The 20,351-nt window shown below is 56.9% G+C and overlaps 1 protein-coding gene across 2 annotated transcripts in view; it reads left to right on the plus strand.

The window, feature by feature from the left end:
• Positions 1 to 13,017, plus strand: part of Tent4a (terminal nucleotidyltransferase 4A) — a 32,342-nt gene extending 19,325 nt beyond the window's left edge. The window contains exons 4-13 of one of the 2 annotated variants that reach the window (XM_005000103.4): positions 669 to 789; positions 1,824 to 1,931; positions 2,676 to 2,804; positions 4,034 to 4,247; positions 5,919 to 6,045; positions 6,860 to 6,960; positions 7,592 to 7,764; positions 8,135 to 8,293; positions 9,721 to 9,885; positions 10,990 to 13,017. In XM_005000103.4, coding sequence (XP_005000160.2) covers positions 669 to 789; positions 1,824 to 1,931; positions 2,676 to 2,804; positions 4,034 to 4,247; positions 5,919 to 6,045; positions 6,860 to 6,960; positions 7,592 to 7,764; positions 8,135 to 8,293; positions 9,721 to 9,885; positions 10,990 to 11,184 — 1,492 coding nt within the window. In that variant the 3' untranslated portion in view covers positions 11,185 to 13,017. The remainder of the gene's footprint in view (positions 1 to 668; positions 790 to 1,823; positions 1,932 to 2,675; positions 2,805 to 4,033; positions 4,248 to 5,918; positions 6,046 to 6,859; positions 6,961 to 7,591; positions 7,765 to 8,134; positions 8,294 to 9,720; positions 9,886 to 10,989) is intronic. The other variant, XM_063257948.1, reaches the window with a different exon arrangement.
• Positions 13,018 to 20,351: the final 7,334 nt, after the last annotated feature.

Here is a 20,351-nt window from a genome sequence, read left to right on the forward strand (position 1 = left end):
GCTCAGCCCGAGGCATGCAGTCCTCCCTCCCCGTGAACCTCGGCGGGGTCCCTCAGAGCGGCCAGGACCACACAGGGTAACGCAGTGGAGAAGGTGCTGCTGGCGCTGGGACATTTTTGAAAATTTGATTTTCTAAAGTTTTAACAAAGATTAAAGAAAATTCTCTTTCAGTTGTTTTTAAGAATTCTTATATGAGAAAAGTATCCCGTTTGTAGTCTACAGTTAGTGTCCTAGGTTTCCTCGTGGAGGGCTCTGGATAGCCACGCGGGCTGCACGTGAATCACGTCATCCGTGTCCCCACCGACCCCTGCCTTTGCCTTGGGGGTCGGGAAGGCGGGAAGGCTGGGAGGCCGGGAGGCAGGGCTTGGTGACTGGTGGTGTTGGTACGAGGACAGCCGGGCTTGGGACGTCTGGTGAGCTGTGCAGGAACTTGATTTGCAGGGCGGCCTTTTTATTTTAGACGCACCCCCTCCCCCAGTGCTGCTGGGCTGGTCACTGCCCAGCTCTGTAAGGAGTCCATAAGCTGCACTGCACCTCGATGAGGCGATGTGGCCGGCCTGCCGCTGGAGCCCACAGGCCACACCCAGGTGCCTCCCACACACGGGTCACATGGGGAGAGAGAGAAGAGCAGTGAGCAGTGGTTGACCCGGTCCCTTTGTTCTGCCCAGTGACATAGATCTGGTGGTCTTTGGAAAATGGGAGCGGCCTCCTCTGCAGCTGCTGGAGCAAGCTCTGCGCAAGCACAACGTGGCAGAGCCGTGCTCCATCAAAGTCCTTGACAAGGCCACGGTGAGTGCTGCCTCCTGGCCCTCCCTGGTGACCAGGTGGCCCTGGCTGGTGGCAGTCACCGACTGCTGCTGCCACTGCAAAACATAGTCACTGCGCCTCACACCAGGTTCCTGGCACTCTGGTGACAGTCTGCAGGGTACCCTACGAGTGTCCACCCATGGAGATGAGGGAGGCGAGGCGAGGGAGACCTGGAGGGGCCACCTGTGCTTGGTGTCACTGCTCAGTGTGTGGCTCAGTGAACACCGGGTGCTGAGGGCCCGAGAAGGGCTCTGCTGGCTAAGGCTTTCTCGGGAGGAAGTCCCGCCCAGTCCTTCGGCCATGTGGTGTGGGTCTTCACTGCTGCTGTCCTGGCAGACGCAGTCATGTCCTTGCTGCCCACAGGGAGCTGGGGTCTCAGCCCTCTGGCTCTGCTGTCTCTTGCCCGTTCCTGTTTGAAACAAGTGGATGGAAGTGAGGCTTCTGGACAGCAGAGCGCTGGGCAGGGGTTACTGCAGGTTTCCTCCCGTAGATGGGGACTGGACAGGGACCTGACTGGCTGAGTTTCAGAACCACCCTGCATGGCTGCTGTAGCAGTTGTTGGTCGAAGTGGCCTTGCTGCTGTGGCGCGGAGTCCTCTTCTCATGGGGCACCCTCCCACCTCGATGGCTTGCCCCTGGTGAGGGCTCCTCTCCGCAGCCGCCCCAGACCAGGTCCTGCGGTGTTGCTGCCCAGTTCCAGTAGAAAACATTCTACCAAATGGAAGCTTGGGGACTGTCACCAAGCACAGGCAGAGTGGCTTCTCCGAGCTGCCTGATCCTCTTTCTGGACGCCCGTCCCTTCTGTCCAGCAGAGCGGCCTATGGGTGGGCAGAGAGTACGCACTGCCGTGTGAGGACAGGCGCTGCAGACCACACGTTGGCTCCGGGACAGCCTCTGTGTCCCGAGGTCTGGGCATGCTGCACCCTCGCAGCTCCGTGCACGGTTCTGGAAATGTCCTGGTGCCTGACTGAAGGCCGTTGCATACTGAAGCACAGTGTTTAAATGACACCTTCACAGGTCCCCATCATAAAGCTCACAGATCAGGAGACTGAAGTTAAAGTCGATATCAGCTTTAACATGGAGACTGGCGTCCGGGCGGCGGAGTTCATCAAGAACTATATGAAGGTAATCACATGGATGGGGCCTTGTGTGCTGGCCTGCGTGTGGGAGTTGTTAATGACCAGACCACACACTGACACCTTTATCCCCAGTGCAATTTCCATGGACACTTGGAAAGGACCTTGCCGGTGCTGCCGTTTGCTTTTCTCGAGTAGCCTTTTCCTGAGGCTGAGCCTCTCAGTGGGGCACTGTGGGTGCTCTCTGTAGTTACATCACAGTGACTGCTCCCAGCTTCGTGTGCTCCATCCACCAGGCCTGCGGGGCCCTGGGAGGGGGAGTCGTCACCATGTAACTGGGATCGGGCCCTGGCTCCCGCTGGGGTGCAGGCTGCCCTAGTAGGTGGTGTACCCTCTGGACCGCCCGCCTGCGGACTGGACCTATCTCCCATGCCCAAGACCTGGGCTGGGCGAGCGTTTCTGTCCCCAGCCCACTCGGCAGCGAAAAGGAGCCTGCCGAGCCCAGCCACCACCCTCCTGCTCCTCTCACAGGTAACACCTGTGCGCAGAGCCCGTCTCAGCCCCCTGATGCTGTGCCTGGCCAGGCACCTGGGTGGACTTTTACCAGCTTCCTAGGAAGTGGGTGCTTTGGCCCTCAGAGGTTTGGTTCCGCTGAGTGACCTGGAGCCCTTTGATGGGCATGCAGACAGGGAAAGCTGCTCCGCCCCAGTGTGCCACTGGACATGGCTCTGAGTGTCCGTGATTAGTGATTAGTCTAACTAATCAGCGCGTCTTTTTCTTTTGGGATTTACAGAAATATTCACTGCTGCCGTACTTGATTTTAGTATTGAAACAGTTCCTTCTGCAGAGGGACCTGAATGAGGTTTTTACAGGTGGAATTAGCTCATACAGCCTCATTTTAATGGCCATCAGCTTTCTCCAGGTATGTTCACCATCTCTGGGGCTGGCTTGTAAGAAGGCGGGTTGGAGGGTGGCCGGCTGCTTCTTGGGGTGGAGCCAGTCTTGCTGTACCTGCTCTGCCTGCCGGGGAGGTGCTCTGCCTCTGTGGGTCTCCCCTTTCCTGTTGCCCTGTGCAACTGTTTCTGTCACTTATTTACTGCCTGGCTGCAGGGCGCCTGCTGGGCTCTGGGAGTAAGTGACACCCATGTGGGCTCCTCCGCATTGAGGTGGTGCTCACTCCTTCAGGGACCGCCAGCTGGGCTGCAGGGCCAGCTGTGGGGCTTCCTGATGGGGCCTGCAACCATCTAGGGCGCAGGGTGACCATCCTTCATCCCTCATCCCTCAGCTCAGGCCAGCTGGCCCATGGTGTCACACACAGGAGGGAAGGGGCTGGACCTTGTGCCGGGCTGGCCTCAGTGTTGGCTTTGATGGAAAGGCAGGGACTAAGGGATAAAGGTGAGGCAGACATGAGCAGGCACTGTGCTCACTGTGGGTTAATCTGTGAGTCCTCTGGAGCCAAGGTTCTCAGTGCTCAGTTGAGGAGTCCTGTCTCCGCGTCCCCGGGGCAGGCTGGTCAGGACCCACATGGCGCCCTCGCCCTGTGAGTTGGGACCTGGACGCTGCACACTGAGGAGCTGGTTTCAGTCCGGTTAGATCGAAAAGCTGCATGCGACTGCGAGGTCTGCGCGCTAAGAGCGATGCTTGTTGTCAGCCCCTGTGGCTGGGGCCCAGGGTTGGTCAGCCCTGCTTGAAGGAAGCATCCTCTTAGCTGGGCAGGGTGTGCGCTTGCTGTGGACTCCAGGCTCAGGGTCCAGCCCTGGCACTTCGGCCCTGCGTGTGGGGAGCTAGTCTAGTACTGCCACCTACCGGTCATACGGTAGAATGACCACCCTCTAAGGTCACCTCTACCTCCCAGGTGACTGAAGTGTGCAGAAGTGTGGTTCACTTAACGTAGCACGTTTGGCAGCGTGGGCCAGCCACATCTGTTTGTAGGGAGCTGCTGTATACATTACCAGTTTTAAAACTGAAGAAAGCCATTTGGGTGCTTTGTTTCTTTGGAGCACAGTCTAGGCACCTATGCGCTGCCAGCTGAGACTCCCTCGGGCCTGTCACTGAATGGCGGTCCCTGAAAGGGGTGACTGGTGCCATCGTGTGTGTCCCCTGAGGTCAAGACTTGACCCTGTGCAAACTATGGCTGCATTGCTTTTACAGTTGCACCCAAGAATTGATGCCCGGAGAGCTGATGAAAACCTTGGGATGCTTCTTGTAGAATTTTTTGAACTATATGGAAGAAATTTTAATTACTTGAAAACTGGTATTAGAATAAAAGAAGGAGGTGCCTATATCGCCAAAGAAGAGATCATGAAAGCCATGACCAGCGGGTACAGACCGTCCATGTTGTGCATCGAAGATCCGCTGCTGCCTGGTAAGGGTGTCCGGCTCTGCCTGGCTTGGCTGTGAGCCCAAAGCAGGTGCCTGGCTGGAGCCTCTGCTCCGGGGACACTGTCTGAATTCCTGTTCAGTTCTCTGCTGGGGGATTATTTAATCAGCCAGACATGGGAAGAGGTGTGTGGTCTTCATACTGCAGGTGTCACACGCTGGCTGTGAACCCTGTGCTTCCCGAGTGTGGGCAGCCTAGAGGGCGGAGTGTGCACACCCATCCTGCTCTCTGTACAAGGCTGCCGGTTTCTGCTGTGGCGCTGCTATCGATGCTGGCCCTTGGGTGATACGGCTGGACACACGCAAGCCTGCAGCTGGGGTTGGGACTGTACAGTGTGTCTTGAGCCCACCTGCTGAGGGCACAGGGTCCATGCCCCCGAAGGGTGGCCCATGGCAACCCCAGGCTGGGCTCCAGGGTTAGGCGCACTGATGGAGAAGCTTAGGACTCTGTACCTTGGGCAGCAGTCTTGGAACCTTTACCCAGCTGATGAAACCATGCTGTGTAAATTTCATTTACATTTGTTTAATGATCATGGGGTTTAGCACATTGTTGCTTATCAATTCTACATGCATTTGCTGAGCACCTGATAGCCGAGACCCTGTGCTCACTGTTGGGCACAGGGAGGTGGCTGAGAAGGCCAGATCAGGGGCTTTGCCTCTGCATCCTCACCTGATGGTGTCAGGTGACCTGCGCCTGCCTGTCTGCTGCCCTGTCTCCATGGTGTGTGCTAAAGAGACCTCTTGCCACATGTACCATACTTGCTTTCCTCTGATTTTTGTCTTTCATTCGTGTTTGATATTTTTATTATTCCACTTTTTAAAAATTAATACAAATTTAATTATTTTGTTTGTTGGTTTCTAGGGTATGAGATCTATTTCCTAAAGTTTTTTGACAGCAGATTGCCTGCTTTGTTGTGACTTTTTTTTTTTTTTTTTTTTTTTGTCTTTTTCCTTTTTATCGGTACCGGGGATCGAACTCACAACTGCCTGCTTTCAAGGCAGGCGCTTATGCCGCTGAGCTATACCCCCAGCCCCTTTATTGTGACTTTTAAAGGGCACGCTTTATGCCATGGTTTTGCTGATGGTGTGGTTCACAGGGTGTTACCCACCCTGCGCCTGAAAAACTGAGGATATCCACTGTCTTTGGGTGTCTGCTTGCGTGTTCTTGAAAGCTGAAGATCTTCATGATCACTGGGTCGCACTGAAATTAGAGGAGATGAAATTCCAGCTCTTAGAATGCACCTCCGTGCAATCCACACCTAACCGAATTGTGTGGGTGCTTTGTATACATGCTGCCAATTGATGCTCTGTCTTATGCAGACAAACCCCGATGCTTTACTCGGTGTCTTTGCTGGGCTTGCTTTGGTTTGCTGCTTGTCCAGTTCTTAGGGCCAGAGCTCACACAGGCATTGTCCTCCAGGCTTCCCCTCCGCAGTGTCCCTTTTGGCTGACAGAGGTGCAGGCCACATGGGGTGACTCCCTGTGATGGTGGCCATGGTTCTGGCCTGGGGCGGGCGGCCCTGCTGATGCTGGTGAGGTCTGGGGTGTCGGGCTGAGGGCCTGCTGCACAGTGACTGGAGGGAGAAGCTTGGAAACACCTGGAAGGAGGTATGAGCCTGCAGTGGTGTCTGACAGTGACAGTGCCTTCCCGTTGCAGGAAACGACGTTGGCCGGAGCTCCTACGGGGCCATGCAAGTGAAGCAGGTGTTCGACTATGCCTACATTGTTCTCAGCCACGCCGTGTCCCCGCTTGCCAGGTCCTACCCAAACAGAGACTCGGAAAGGTAACGAGGGCCTGGGTCCTGCTCTGGGCCCTCAGTTGCTGTGGGGCGCAGCCACACCCGCCTGGCCCCATGCAGGACTTGCAGGTGTTGGCAGGAAGAGGTTTCTTCTTCAGGGCATTGACATTTGGTCAGGGTGTGCTCTGTTGGTGGAGGGAAGCTTCGGGGTGCTGCTGTCCCTCCAGGCAGCCTCCGCATGCATGTGGCACCACCTTTCTCTTCCTGTCAGCGCCCCGCATGCTGCAGTGTGGCGTCCTTAGGTAATCAGAAATGCTCACTCCGACCCTGTGTGCTGCTGTGGCCTGGGGTGAGGGTGTGAGGAGGTGGAGGCAGGCAGGAGGAGAGAGCGGCAGTGCGGAGTGGGTGGACGGCCACTGTGGACAGGTGTTCTGTCCTGGCCGGAGTGGGTGGACGGAGACTGTGGACAGGTGTTCTGTCCTGGCCTGCACGATGGCTGGAGTGTGTCGCTCTCGAGGTCCCTCACGGTGCTTGTGGTGGTAGAGGCGTGTTTTCAGTTCAGCCCTGGGCCCCGCTAGCACGGGGTGCTGCCTCCATTTCTGGCTGAGCAGTGGGAGAAGGAGCTGTCAGGTGTGGCACCTGTGCGGGAGGCTGGGCTGTCCCACCTGTGAACTGGACTGAAGCAGTCTGTGTAGACAGACTGTGCAGACACCGAAGTGGGTACTGTGATCTCACACTGCGTTTGAGCTCAGAGTACGATGCTGGAGATACTTTGTGAAGTCTGTTCACCCTGCCCCTGCTCCTCTGGCATGGCGCCAGTGTGAGTGGGCCGGGCTGATGGCTGGTGTTACCCTTGTAGTACTTTAGGAAGAATCATCAAGGTGACTCAGGAAGTGATTGACTACCGGAGGTGGATCAAGGAGAAGTGGGGCAACAGAGTCCACCCGCTGCCGGATCTGGGTGAGGGCCCCCTCCTCTCCCTCGCTGTCCTGTTTGCCGTCAATGCCCGGAGTGCTGCCTTGGCCCCTTGTGGCAGGCTGTGTGGCCTAGGAAAAAGTCTAGCTTTTCCTGGTCAGCATTTAATGAGAAACTGCAAGCCCGGGCCCGCACTGCCTCATAGAAACAGCCTGTGCCACGTGTGGGATTCTAGGGAGTCCAGTGGCTGCATTAGAAACACAAAAAGCAGTCGGTGAAGTTCACCTTAATATATTTTACCCAAGGCAGTTTAATTTTAGTGTTTCACCGGGTAACTGTCATTGAGACATCTGGCACTCCGGGTTTGTACCAGTCCTGGAAATCCGGTGGTGTTTATATTTAGGGCGCATCCTGGTTGTTGCTGAGCATTCCTTGGGAGTAACCTGGTCTGTATTTGGGTTTTGTGCGCTGTAGTGGGAGGTGGTTTGCATACCCACCGTGTTTCAGGTGTGTTTGAATTGGCACGGCCTTCACAGTTAGATAAACTGAAATGGAAAAGTGGGTTTGTCAGCAGCCTCCGAGGCACAGCCGAGCTTCGGAGTAGAGGTCTGTCGGGCCAACGCGTCTACATGTGCTGTGACCTCCTTGCTGTGACCTCCTTCCTGTGTCCCACCAGACAATAGGATTAAGATCAAAGAGCGCGTGTCCCCGTGTGATGGAGAGCAGCCGCAGAGCCGGGAGCCTGGGTCACCCTACAGCGAGCGCCTGACCTTGTCCCTGTCCAGTCCCCAGCTGCTCTCTTCTGGCTCGTCTGCATCCTCTGTGTCTTCACTGTCTGGAAGTGACATCGTGAGTGTGCCTGCCGCTCTGCCCCAGGGGTTGTGCTCCAGGGACAGCCCAGTGGGGGGCTGTGGCTCCTGTCTGCCCTGTATCTGCTTCTGCCTGAGCCCGAGCAGACGGGCAGTGTGGCCCATGGGCCCAGGGCCCAGGCCATGGTACCACCCACATGAGCCAGGGGACTGTCTCGAAATGGGGCCTTTAGTGGGATGACTCTTCGTATTTCCTTTGGTGTCATCTTCCGAAGAGCCGACGAGGTCTGGGAAGCAGTGTCACCAGGGCAGCCTCTCGCTGTGGAGCAGGGGGGCTCAGTGAGGTGCTCTCTTTGGAAGCAGCGTCCCCTGTGCCCCATGTCGGCTCTTGTTTTTGTGCTGGACTGCAGGATTCGGACACAGCACCCTGCACCACGCCCAGCGTGTATCAGTTCAGCCTGCAGGCACCCGCGACTCTGGTGGCCAGCCTGCCTGCCGCCCTGCCCTTGGCCAGCAGCAAGCCTCAGTCCACTCCCTCCCGCACACTGATCATGACGACCAACAATCAGGTACAAGTCTGTGCCGTGTGCTCCACGCTGTGAGGGTGCTGGGGGGTCTGGGGCTGCTCTAGACTTAGAAGAGAAACTTTCCGAATCTTCAGTGGGTTTATAGTTCTGTTTTATTGTAGAAGTTCTCTGTCTTTTTCTGTGGATACAGTATGATTCCCATTGTTCTAAAAAAAAGTCTGTCTGGCTTTTGCGTGGGGGGGTGACTCTTGCTTCTGGAGGCCCAGGTGGCTTTAGCAGGAGCCACTTCAGCTGTCTCCATAGCAGCTCTGTGACCAGCCTGAGGCTGCACCCAGACTCTTGGTGAGGGGTGCTGATATTGGTTGCTCAGCCTGTCCTGGACCTTGTCCCAGGCTCTTCCATGTCCTCAACTCGGGAATCGTGGAGGGGACTTTGTTAGAATGTGCTGGGGTTTTCTTGTTTGTTTGTTTGTTTGTTTGGTCTTTCTCAGACAGGGTCTTGCTATGGAGTTCAGGCTGGCTTTTGACTCACTTTGTAGCCCACACTGGTCTCAAATTCCTGCCTCAGGCGCCCAAGTGCTGGGCTTGTAGGAGTGTGGCACCATGCCTGGCCAATATGCTAGTTTTGATATTTAGATAAAATTAGAAGAAACTTCTAATTTTTTCTGGAAGAATAAACTTCCACAATTTTGTGGCTTAATTGAGTATGTATAAATCCAGCGTGGCCATTCACTTAAATTGGTTTTTGAGATGTGGGTTCTGTTTTGAGTTTGAATTGACCTAGACGTATGCAGACTGGTGGCTCAGGCTGCAGCTTCCAGCATGGCATGTGGGCTAGGACCGCGGCGGGACAGAGGAGCTATGCGTGGCTTGGGCGGACGCTCGGGTTCAGGAGTATGCTGGGTATTGGCTGTGAGCAAGCACAGTGCAGGTCCCCTGGCTGCCACCGGCTGAGAGCTGTTGCTTACAGTGCTGCCAAGCAAAAGGACCTGTGCCCCGCCTGGAGCTGTGTGTTCCTGCTGTCAGCTCACAGAGCGGTCGCCACATCCAGCCTGGCTTGTGCCTCCTGTGGGGGGAAGTCAGACTTAGTGGGCAGACAGTGCGCCAGCAGGGACCAGTTGAGACACAGGGGTCATGGTGGACTCTGCCCTGGCAGCTGCCTGTCCTCGTGTCTGGGGAGCCTCCCCACAGGGAGATTCGGAGAGAGCAGAGGACCCTTGCCTCACCCCTGCTGTGGGGCGAGGGGGCAGAGGCGGGTCTCCCTAGGGTTCCTCCAAGGGACGCAGGCGGCAGCTTGCTGGGGACTGGTTGCTCAGGGTTGTGGTCTGCTGGTGTCAGCTTTAAGCCCACGGGACTGGGCTCCTGGTGTATTGGGGACAGAAGCTGTTTCCATGGGCTTGGTGGAAGTAGGCGCGCTTCCTTGGCTGTGCCCTCACGTGCTGTACCGTGCCTGTCTCTGTTTGCTCCCAGACCAGGTTCACCATCCCTCCTCCCACCCTCGGGGTCGCCCCTGTCCCTTGCAGACAGCCTGGTGTGGAAGGAACTTCGACCTTGAAAGCTGTGCATCACATGTCCTCCCCTGCCATCCCCTCAGCGTCCCCCAACCCACTGTCCAGCCCTCACCTGTACCATAAGGTGCGTATGCCCTCCCCGGCTGCACCCTGAGGTGCCCCGCCACCGCGCGGTTCTCCTGGTGTTCGGGCAGCTCAGGGAGAAGTTTCCTTACCCACCAGAAGCTCCTCTTCGTGCCTTTGCTAAACTGGTTAGCATGCAAATGAAACTTTAAAAAGGTGAAAGTCAAAATGAGGGCCATTTTGCTTCCTTATTTAAGTTCATTTGTGCTAAATAGTTGGTTTTTTATAAGTAACGTAGCTTTCAAGAAGCAAAAGCTAACACAGGAGTGAGTCTTGCTGTACCTGTGTGAAGTGCTGTGTCTCTCGGCTGCTGTTCCTGCACCGCCCCAGGGGACGTGGAGGGTGGTGGGCTGCTTTGGGGTGACACCCCCGTCCCCGGTCTCAGGAAGACCTAGGGTGCTTCCTCCAGCCCTGGCTTGTCTCTGCTCTGTCTGGTGCAGCAGAAGTGGCATGTGAAAGCAGCTCACTGCGGAGCCCACATTTGCGACATGCCTCTGTGTGTGTGTGTGTGTGTGTGTGTGTGTGTGTGTGTGTGTGTGGCACTAATGCTCCTCACCCGTCAGTTGCACCCTGCTTTATTCTTGGGCCCCGTACCATGCTTCTTAGTCCCCTTGGTGGTGGCGTACTGGCTTGCCTTCCTGGAGCTTCCCAGCCTGTGACAGCGTTGCTCTGTCACGTCGCTGTGCTGACCCGTCAGAGCTGCCGCTTTGCGCTAGGGAAAGCGACCTTTGCCTCTCGGCTGTGGCTTTCCTGTTCACCTGCTCGTGAGGCAGCCGATTTCCCCGGCTCCACCTGGCAGTGCAGGGAGCCTGAAGCGGGTGGTCATGTAGTAGGGTGGGGAGGCATGAGGGCCGGTGGACAGGGCATCTTACCCTGCAGACCGGCAGAGCAAGCTGGCCCTGAGTCTGGTGGCCTGCTCTGGCCTGTGGTTTCCGTCACTCCGGTCACCTGGGTCCTGTCGGCATGTCTTGTGCTCTAGTGCCTCCAGCTTTCTCCTGTGGGAAGCAGCTCTCAGCTGGGGACGGGCTTGGTGGCATTGCTCCTGTGGGTGGCACGGGGCAGAGTCTGCGTGCCATGCCCAGTGTCGCTGTTTCTGTCTCTGCAGCAGCACAATGGCATGAAGCTGTCCATGAAAGGATCCCATGGCCACACACAGGGCGGCAGCTACAGTTCGGTGGGCAGTGGAGGTGTGCGGCCCCCTGTGGGCAGCCGGGGCCACCAGCAGTACAATCGCACTGGCTGGCGGAGGAAGAAACACGCACACTCCAGGGACAGCCTGCCCGTGAGTCTCAGCAGGTGATGGCGCCCGCGCCCGAGACCAGCACTCAGCACCCGTGGCCATAGCGCCCGCCGGTCACTCTGCATGCTCCTCTGTGGTGGTCGCGTCCATCTCCAGCAAGCAGCTCCTCGTGCTCATCTGTGAAGCCTTACGCCGTGGACAAGCCTGGCCTCCTGGAGTCTGTGTTCCTGGGTGGGCGGCCCTGCCGAAGACAGGAACGTGGTCGCCTGCTGGTTTGCTGCAGCCCTCCTGGCTGCTCCTCGTCGGCAGGAGTCTGTATTTCCTGTGGTCAGAGGAGGCAGGAGTGGAGGCCGTCGTGTTACTGCCCTTGCATTTTGTTTGAGACTTCAGAACTGTTTTTCTATGTAAATATCGAAAACTTATGATTTGTGCAATAATCAGATATTTTTATTTAATTTCATATTTTCACATAAGTTATATTTAAGGGAGGAGGGATTTTTTTTAAACAAGCTTAGATCCTTTCCCAAGCTGCATTTTCTAAGTTGGGTTCACTGTGTTGCTGGCTGTCCCATGAGCATCATGAACACCGTGACGCGAGGGGTTGGGGTTTCATTTGCTGTCTTTTGTTTTGGTCAGAGGCCAGCAAGAGGGGCCGTGTTCCTGGCAGTGCTGGGTGGGGTTCATTGGGCCTGGGGCCCCTGCCCACCAGTCCTGCCTTGGGCCGCAAGCCATCGGCCCGCTCTAACCACAAGTTTTAGCGTTTTGGTTTTGGTTCTTTAGACAACAAATCCAGCATTTAAAGTGCCAGAAGTATCACTTTCTAGGGGAAGAGGCGGTCACATCAGAAACCCTTCAGAGCAGTGTGACCCTGGGGAGGCCTCGTCAGTCTCGGTGGCATGGCCTGTAGTGACGGCTGCGGCATCGTTACAGACAATGGCCCCCAGTTTCGGGAATGTGGAGAAAGGAATTCGTTGATTCCGTGGAGGAATCTGCATAGCAGTATGCATTCGTTCTGTAAGAGCGGATACGAGAAGCGCCTGGCTGCCAGCGCCTGCCCTGATGCCCGGCATGGAAGCATCTCCGAGCGTCCAGGTGGAACACACAGGTGTGCTGCACAGGTGTGGCCTGCCACCACCACCACTGTCTCTGTTACCTTTCTTGATCGAGAATATCTCCGCCCTGCCCACCTGAGTTTGCAGAATGCGGCAGCTATTGGAGAGTTGGCTGTGTCATGTCAGCCTGACTCCTCGATTTGCAGGGACTTTGGGTCAGGCCCAGCCTGAAGCCCGTGTGGGGACTGTCTGGTGAGAAGCACACCATGCCGCCCTTGGGTGATGAGTCCCAGGCCGGTGTCTGTGGGTGATGGACGGGTGAGGACACGCTCCCATGTCAGATGCACAAGCGGGCCATGGGCAGGCTGCGGACCGTGTGTGGGCGAGGGGTGGCCAGGGCATCACGGCACAGGTGTCTGCAGTCTGTGGCGATTGGAATCTCAAAATATTTAAAATATTTAAATTATGAACCTGTTGATAAAGAGTATTTATGAGCACCGATCTGTAGGCACGTACTAATCTCTACACGTTAGCAATACTGACTGAACCTACATAAGGGCCCCACTGAGAGGACGGGGCCGGCAGGTGCGAGCTCCGCTCCGGTCCGGTTCGGCCCGGCCCTGCCCTGCCCAGCCCAGCCTGACCAGCGAGTGCAGGTGCTGCCGTCCCCGAGGTGAGCAATGTGCTGGCCTGGCAGTCTCCGTGGGCGTCCGCCACAGGGTTAGCAAAGAGACACCGCGTTTAGATTTTCTGGTGCGCAGACAACGATGTGGAAGCTAAAATTGACGTATTTTTATGTAAAGTTTTCTATTCTTTGATTTTTAATAAACTTTGGAAAGCAGTGCTGTGTGGGTCGATGCATTCCTCTCACAGGGAGGTGGCTCTGCCTGGGCATTCCCTGACAGCGCTGTCCTGGTCCAGGGCAGTGTGGCCTGCGTGCTTGCTTCCGTGGGCTCCAGCAGACAAGCCAGGCAGATGCTGGGTGCTGAGCGTCACCCGTGCTTCCAGCCACCGAGCTCGAGGTGCTGCTTGGGCCTGCGTCTGACAGGGGGACCATGTAGGTCTGAACCATGATGGGAAGACACGTCAGGGGCTGGAGACTACAGCAGGCTCCTCAGCAGCGAGGGAGAGGAGCTCCGCAGGTCTGAGTGAGCCCAGCGGGGAGGCGCGGCCACCTCAGTCCAGCAGCCCTGGACTGACTGGCATAGCAGGGTGGCCACACCAGCTCCATGATGCCTGCAGCCTGCGGGAGCTGGAGGCCTGGCCACCCTGGGAGGCAGGGAAGCCGGCGCATGCCTGTACCTTGGCCTTGCTGAAAGTGAGGCTTCCCAGGGCGAGCGGCAGTGTCTGGCCCATCCCAGTGGAGCCTGTGCCATCTGTTCCCCTGCGGCCACCAAGGCTTCACTGTGTCCACTCTGCCCCACCCCGGGAGAAGATCACCACTCCCTTGGGACACAGTTGGCTCCAACCCATGGTTCTCAGTAAAGCCCTGCTCTGGGCGGCCCCATGCCCTAGGGAGAAGGGTGGTGGCCATGATGTGGTCACTTGTGTGACCCTGAGGTATGTACAGCCGCACTCAGTGCTAACCAGATGCCCAGGATGGTTTCAGCGAGGAGCAGGTGCGGTGCTGGGCTGGCAGCCTCAGGAGCCTGGGGCGGCCCAGAGGTGGTGACCTAGAGGTGGTGGTGGCTGCTGTTTCCGACACCCACCTCGCCCACTGTGCTTGCCTGAGACCAGCTCCCGAGTGTGTGACTGCCTGTGTCTCTGTGGCCGGTGGAGGACGGGACCAGAGAACCTGGCTGGCACTGTTTTCCACTACAGCCTCACTGGATGTGACCACAGGACCAGTTGTTGATCTTCAGGCTGCTGGGGTGCAGAGCAAGGCACCCTAATGTTCAGGTGCTTCTCGAAAAGGAAGGGGATTTGGGGGTATCATCTGGGGGTTGCTGAGTGACCCCAGGGGACACTGGGCCGTGGGCACAGACACTTGAGGCTCCCACCAAGGCCACTCCTCCGCTGAGCTTGGGGCCCCGAGATCCACATCGGAGGCAGAATGTCGCTGAGGACTGGTGGCTTTCCCCTCCCAAGTCTGGCTGATTTGGATCCTGAACCGTTACCTGGATGGTGCTGGGCTGGGAGAATCCTAGGGGCCAGGAGAGGGAGGACCCAGCTGCATAGCTGGCCTGGCTCTCAGGTAGCCAGTGGCAGCTGGAGGAGTGGCCATGTGCTCGGGAGACTTTGCCTGTTGTGCCTATGGAGCTGCCAGCTTTAGGACCCAGGTGGATCAGGCTATGCTGGCAGTGGTGACGGGGAGCCAGCCCTCTGCCCTGGGTGGTGAGCCCAAGGGGTTGACAGAAAACCTCTGCCCAGTCCCAGCTGCTGCTTCCCAGGTGGGCGATGAGACAGCCTGGGATCTGCCGAATGCCTGACCTTGCCTCCCCTGGGCACCTGCAGACCAACATGCATGCATGCGCACACGCACATGTGTACATGCACATGCACACTCATACACAGGTGTACACATGCACATGTGCACACCCATACACAAGCATGCACACGTGCATGCATGCACATACATGCACACACGGACACATGCACACATGTAACACATGCATACACATACATGCAGTCCATCTCCTCGACAGCCCTGAAACCCACTCAGTCTGCTCTTGTCCAGGCAAGCCTCCTCTCTGCAGGACCCTCCCCTGCTCCTCTTTCCTGTCTCCCAGCAGTCCTTGCATCTGTCCCTCCCTTCCCCACCCACTCACATCCACAGTGCTGGGTGCCCAGCAGGGCTCCCGAGCTCCCAAGCCCCACCTCCTGACTTCATCTGTCCCTCTGAGCTCTCAGCCCTGCCACAGGTCCGGTGAGCACTTGTGGCTCCTGAGCCCTCACAGCAGCTGGGCCCCAGCGGGCGTCTCCCACAAACCCACCTCTCACTCCCTCTGCCTGGAGCATCTACTGAAAGCTGATCAACCTAGGGGTGACTTGAACCCTAGAACCCCAGTTATCCACTGAGCGTTTGGGGCTCCTCTGGTCTCCCCACATCTGCTGGTGTCACATCTTCAGTGTCTCAGGGTATCTGTTCTGTGTCCCAACTGCTCCAGGCTCACTGTGCTGCCCATGCCACACTCAGACCCCAGGCGCCCCCCTGCCCCCCAGCTTGCAGCCCGTCAACCTGGCCTCCACAGAGCAGTATATCCTGCCTCTGCCCTCCAGACCCTTGGTCCTGGTCAGTGTCCCAGCCTGGTCACCTTCACGATGTCATGCCTTGTCCCAGGTCACTCTCAACCTGTTCTACCCAGATCCGCACCTCTTTTCTCACGAAAGCAGCACCCTGTTCAGTTGATGGCCCGAATCAAGCAAAGTTCAAGTCAGTGTAGGTGGCCAGAGCAACCCTCCTACTCCTGTCATCTGTGCCTCCCAGCATCAGCAAGGGACAGTGACAGGCTGGAGCCCCCAGAGATGAGTCTTTGCTGACGTTAGACTCCTGCGTTTCTGGTTTGAGTCTCACTGGGCCGGTTTACTGTGGTGTTGCTTTCACCTCTCAGGAGAGCTGGGCAGTCATCTGCTCCTGCACAGTGAGAGGAGTGTTGTACCGTGATCCCAGGTCTGGGCGGGCCTTGAGGTCCCCTGTCCCCTTCGCATACCCTCCAGAAGTCTTGCTGCACAGCTGTCTCTGCATAAGAGAGGGTACTCGGGCTTCGGCCTGAGAGATGCTCTCCTGCAGAACCCTTGGGAGCTGTCTTCCCTGGCTGCTGGGGGACCCTTCACCCCCAGGCAGGGGCTCCCTGTGGTAAGCTGGGATTAAGTCAGGACTCTAGAGGAAACCAGGTACCACGGGTGCTCAGCTTCCAAATGTCCTGGGGAGTGAAGCTGCAGCATTTCTCCCCAGTGAAAGGAAATCCAGTATCTGTAAACTGTAGCAGCACCAATGGTAGGGAAAGCCCTTCTGGGCCTTGTGATGGTCAGGAGGAGCCCACATGTGTAATCCCAGGAAAACGTTATTGGAATTCCAGTGGTGAGAAGAAAGACGCTGAGGCACACGGGCAGTTATGGGGAGCCAAGGGGTCCCTAACTCCAGCTAGAACGATGGCTCACAAAGGCCTGGACACCCACTCACTGGGAGGTGTCTGAGGTCAGGCTCACCCACTCTGCAGAACCTGTCTGCCTGTGGCTCCCAACAGGCCCAGTGATTAAGCCTTGAGAAAGAGACGGAACCCCCAAGGGGTGAAGGTCACACATCACAGCCGACCACCAGTCCCTAACCAGGAGATAATCACTCAGTGTGCGACATGCTAGTTACTCTCTGCCCCCCCCTCCCCTGTCCTGGTGCGGACGTAGGGTTGGTGGCCCTTTTGTCTGGAGTCCCCTGATGTGCTGTGGGGATCTACCTGCTGTTCTGCCTTATCCTGCTCCTCTCAGACTCGGGCCCAGGGGTCGAGTGACCCCCCAGGGAGCTGCAGGTGAGTGAAGACCCAGTCCCAGCTCCATGCTCCTCTGTACTGTGGTCATTTGTGAGTCAGGCAGGTGGCACTCAACTTCCACCCCTTCACCTGGACAAGCACACAAGCAATGACCCTGGGTGTCCGGCCTGGGCTCCGCACACCTGCTCTGAACTCCACAGTGCTCAGGGCCTGAGCTCTACACACCTGCTCCGAACACTTGGGATGGGGGGCTGGGGAGTCTGTCCTGGGGATCTCGGATCAGTGTCCTCAGGGAGGAGCAGTGAACAGCACCCAATTCCTCAGGAGCAGGGCTCTGTGGTCAGAGCAAAGCCTTTCCCACTGCACAGTCCACTGGGCATAAGAGGTGGGGGGCAATGAGCTGGGCCTTGGCCCAGGCCCAGGCAGCCCCTCACAGCCTGGGCGGAGCAGTTCCCGGGGCTGGCTGTGAGGGTCATTAGGCTCCTAGTCACACTCAGAGAATAGCCACTGGGTGAGCACCCCATAAACAGGCACTCAAAGCCTCCCTTGGTGGTGAGGTTTTTATTTTATCAGCAAACAAAGCCCCACGGTCTCTTCTCTGCTCCACTGGTTTCTGCTGTCCTCTGGGCTCTGGGGTGTCCATGGGTCTTGGCAGTCAGAGCTGCCCCTGCTCTTCTTGGGCCAACCTGGGGCACCCTGGGGACCCTTCTTCCTGCCAAGCACCCTGGCCACCTGCTTCCGGCTGCCCTCACTGGTCCTTCCCCACTCAACCCGGGCTCCTCTGCCCTGGATTCTGTACCTGCAGCTTCTCCCATGGAAGCCCAGCCTGGAGCATTCTGCATCTCTGAGGGCTGAACCATGGCCACGAAAGCTACAGGAAGTCCTCAGGGTCCAGCAGTGGGTGACATTATCAGGTCACAAGTCCCGCAGGGCCTGCTCCGCTGAGCCTCAGGGTGGGATCCTGGGCCTGCACCGCAGCATCTGAGGGCAGGGGAAGAGGGAGCACTCCACGGTCACCAGCAGATGCTGAGTGACCACATGGGGGCGATGTCACCAAAGAAGAGGCACAGGCCATGCACCAAGGGCCGCAGGGACAGCCAGGAGCCAGGAAGGCAGTTTGGGCGTGTGTTGGGATCCTGGGGCAGGGAGCGGGGACAGCTGAGAAAGGCTGGCAGGAGAGACCCCAGTAGGTTCTGAGCGGGCACCTGGCTTGGGGCAGGGGCACAGTGGCCTCTAAACAGACGTCACTGAAACCAAGGGAAGAGCAGGGCGAAGGCTCTGCTTGGACCAAAGACTGGGCTTTCTTTGGTACTGGGTGCTAGGAAAATGGGAGGTGATCACAATTAGCACAGGAGGTGCTGAGTTCTAAGTACCTGGACCCCACACAAGTGCTGGGGAGCCCGTGCAGCCGGGCCCCTGCCTGAGCTGTGCCGATTTAAGCCTTGTCACCCCCTTGGCTGAGAAGGTGAGGGTGCAGGGAACACACATTCCCTTTGCCTGGGGATGTCTGGGCACTGGGATGAGGTCCAGCCCGGTGCCCTACAGCCCCCGGGGGGGGGGAATCCCCAGGGAGGTTCCCCCAGCCTTTACACTAGTTTTTCTTCGGTGGGGTATACGGGGCCCCCAGAGCCGCCCCTGAGGTGCAGTGAGGGTACAGGAGAGAGGCTCGCTGCAAAATTGTGTCACACCGTGGGGGGCTGGAAAACCACGTCCTCCGTGGCTGCTCTTTGCATCCCACAGAACCCACCTGCAGCTCACCCCCTTGGCCAGCTGTTCAGCAGGATGGCGTGGGCGGTGAGGCTGTGTTTCCTCCAAGCCTGCAACAGCCCTGCTCCAGGAGCCACGAGCTCCCGCCCCTGTGGGGCCCTCTCAGTCCAGGCCTCGAGGCTTTTGCAGGCAGGCTGATTCCCGAGGAGCAGGGAGAGGCCAGGTGCCTGCCGGGCCTGACTCCTGCTTACTGGACGACTCCTCGTGCAGCCTCAGAAACCCCGTGCCATCCCAGCGTGGCAGCCATTGGCTTGTCTGGTGCCGTCAGCATTTCCCAACATGTGTACTGGTAACCACAGTCCCCTTGTCCCTTCAATGCCCAGCTGGGAAAAGGCCACCTTGACTGGGGATGCACGGTGTGTGCCCCTGTGATCCCAACACTCAGGAGGCTGAGACAGGAGTGTTGCCATACATTAGAGGCCAGCCTGGGCTACATAGTTCAGCCTGAACTATATAACTAGACTTTGTCTTGAAAAAAAAAATTACAGAAAAGGAAAAAGAGAAAAAGCTGTCTTGTTTTGTTGTCTGGCAGGTGCCAGCACCGCCTGTTGGGAGGCTGAGGATAAGGACCTGAGAGGAGGAGCTGAGTCTCCCACCAGCCTGGTGGAGCTGAGCCTCACTCCCACAAGCATGAGCTGAAACTGGCTTCTCAGCCCGCGTGGCCCCCACGCCTGATTCTTGCATTGGGATTTGCTGAAATCATGGGCTGCATGGGGGACCCAAGATCAGCAGTCCTGGGAAGGCAGAGGGCTGCTTCCCCCAGCCTTGTGGGCTGCACTGGACGTGCTACGGCTCCTCAGGTGTGTGCAGAGCTGCCCGACCTGGAAGCTCCTGGAACTCGGGTGAGGGTGTTTACGGGGTGCTCATGCGGCCCCTATGCCTGACACGAGCCCGTCCTCGTGGAGAGTCGGGGCATCAATGCACCGTGTCTCCCTTCCCTCCTGCTTGGCCCTGTGAACCCCTTTCCATTTGTAAAATCCATCCTCTGGTGCCTGTTATCTACCCTTTTTCTTATTCTTTAAATAATTTGTCCTTTGCGTTTCTCACACAAGAGGTTTCTTTTAAACCATCTCCATAGTCTGAGTTTTTCAATTCAGGGTCTATTGCTTTTTCTTACGCCTGTGAAAGGCCACTTTGTTTATGTCCTGGTCAGCACTGGCCGAGAACATGCATTCCACTCTTCATTTGCATATGCTTATGGTGGGTGGCATGATTGCTTTTCTCTTCTTTTTGGGTACCAGGATTGAACTCACAACCTCACACTTGCCAGGAAGGCACTGTGCCTCTGAGCTAAATGCCTGGCCTGACATGATTTTTCTTTGTGTACCTGGATTGAACTCAAGCCCTTGAACTTGCTAGCCGACATGATTTCTTGATGTACGCACACACCGTGGGATGGGTAAGTGGAGCCATTTAACATGCATTAATATATTAACATATATTAACATAATACTATGTACTTCATGTTCATTTGTGGTAAGAATGCTTAAAATGTGCGCTCTTAGCAGTTTTCAGGTAATACGTGAATTGTTATGAATGAGTCACCATCCTTCCAGGAGATCTCTTGACCCACCCCTCCTGTCTAACTGGATTGTGTACCCTGTTCAGTCCAATTCCTAGGTAACTCCTGGCCCACTCTGCTTCTGTGGGTTTGTCATTTTTAGATTCTACATGTAAGTGAGGTCATGCAATCTGCCTTTCAGGGCCCGACTGATCTCACTTAATGTCATGGGCTCCAGGTTCATCCATGTCGCAGTTGACAAGGTTTCCTTTCTTTCCAAGGCTGAGTGTACTCCGCTGTGTATGTACCTGGAACATTTCTTCACGCATCCATCCTGTGGCGGAGTGGGTTGATTCCGTCCCTCAGCTGTCATGTTGCAATGGACCTGGAGTCCAGATGTCCCTTCACTACCCTGAGTGTATCCTGTGGCTGAGACCTAGGAGTGGGGTCTCTGGGCCAAGCTTGGCCTACAGTACTTGT

This window comes from Cavia porcellus, unplaced genomic scaffold, assembly GCF_034190915.1.
Source record: "Cavia porcellus strain 051 isolate PalLab524CR breed Dunkin Hartley unplaced genomic scaffold, mCavPor4.1 scaffold_11, whole genome shotgun sequence".
Classification (NCBI taxonomy): Eukaryota; Metazoa; Chordata; class Mammalia; order Rodentia; family Caviidae; genus Cavia; species Cavia porcellus.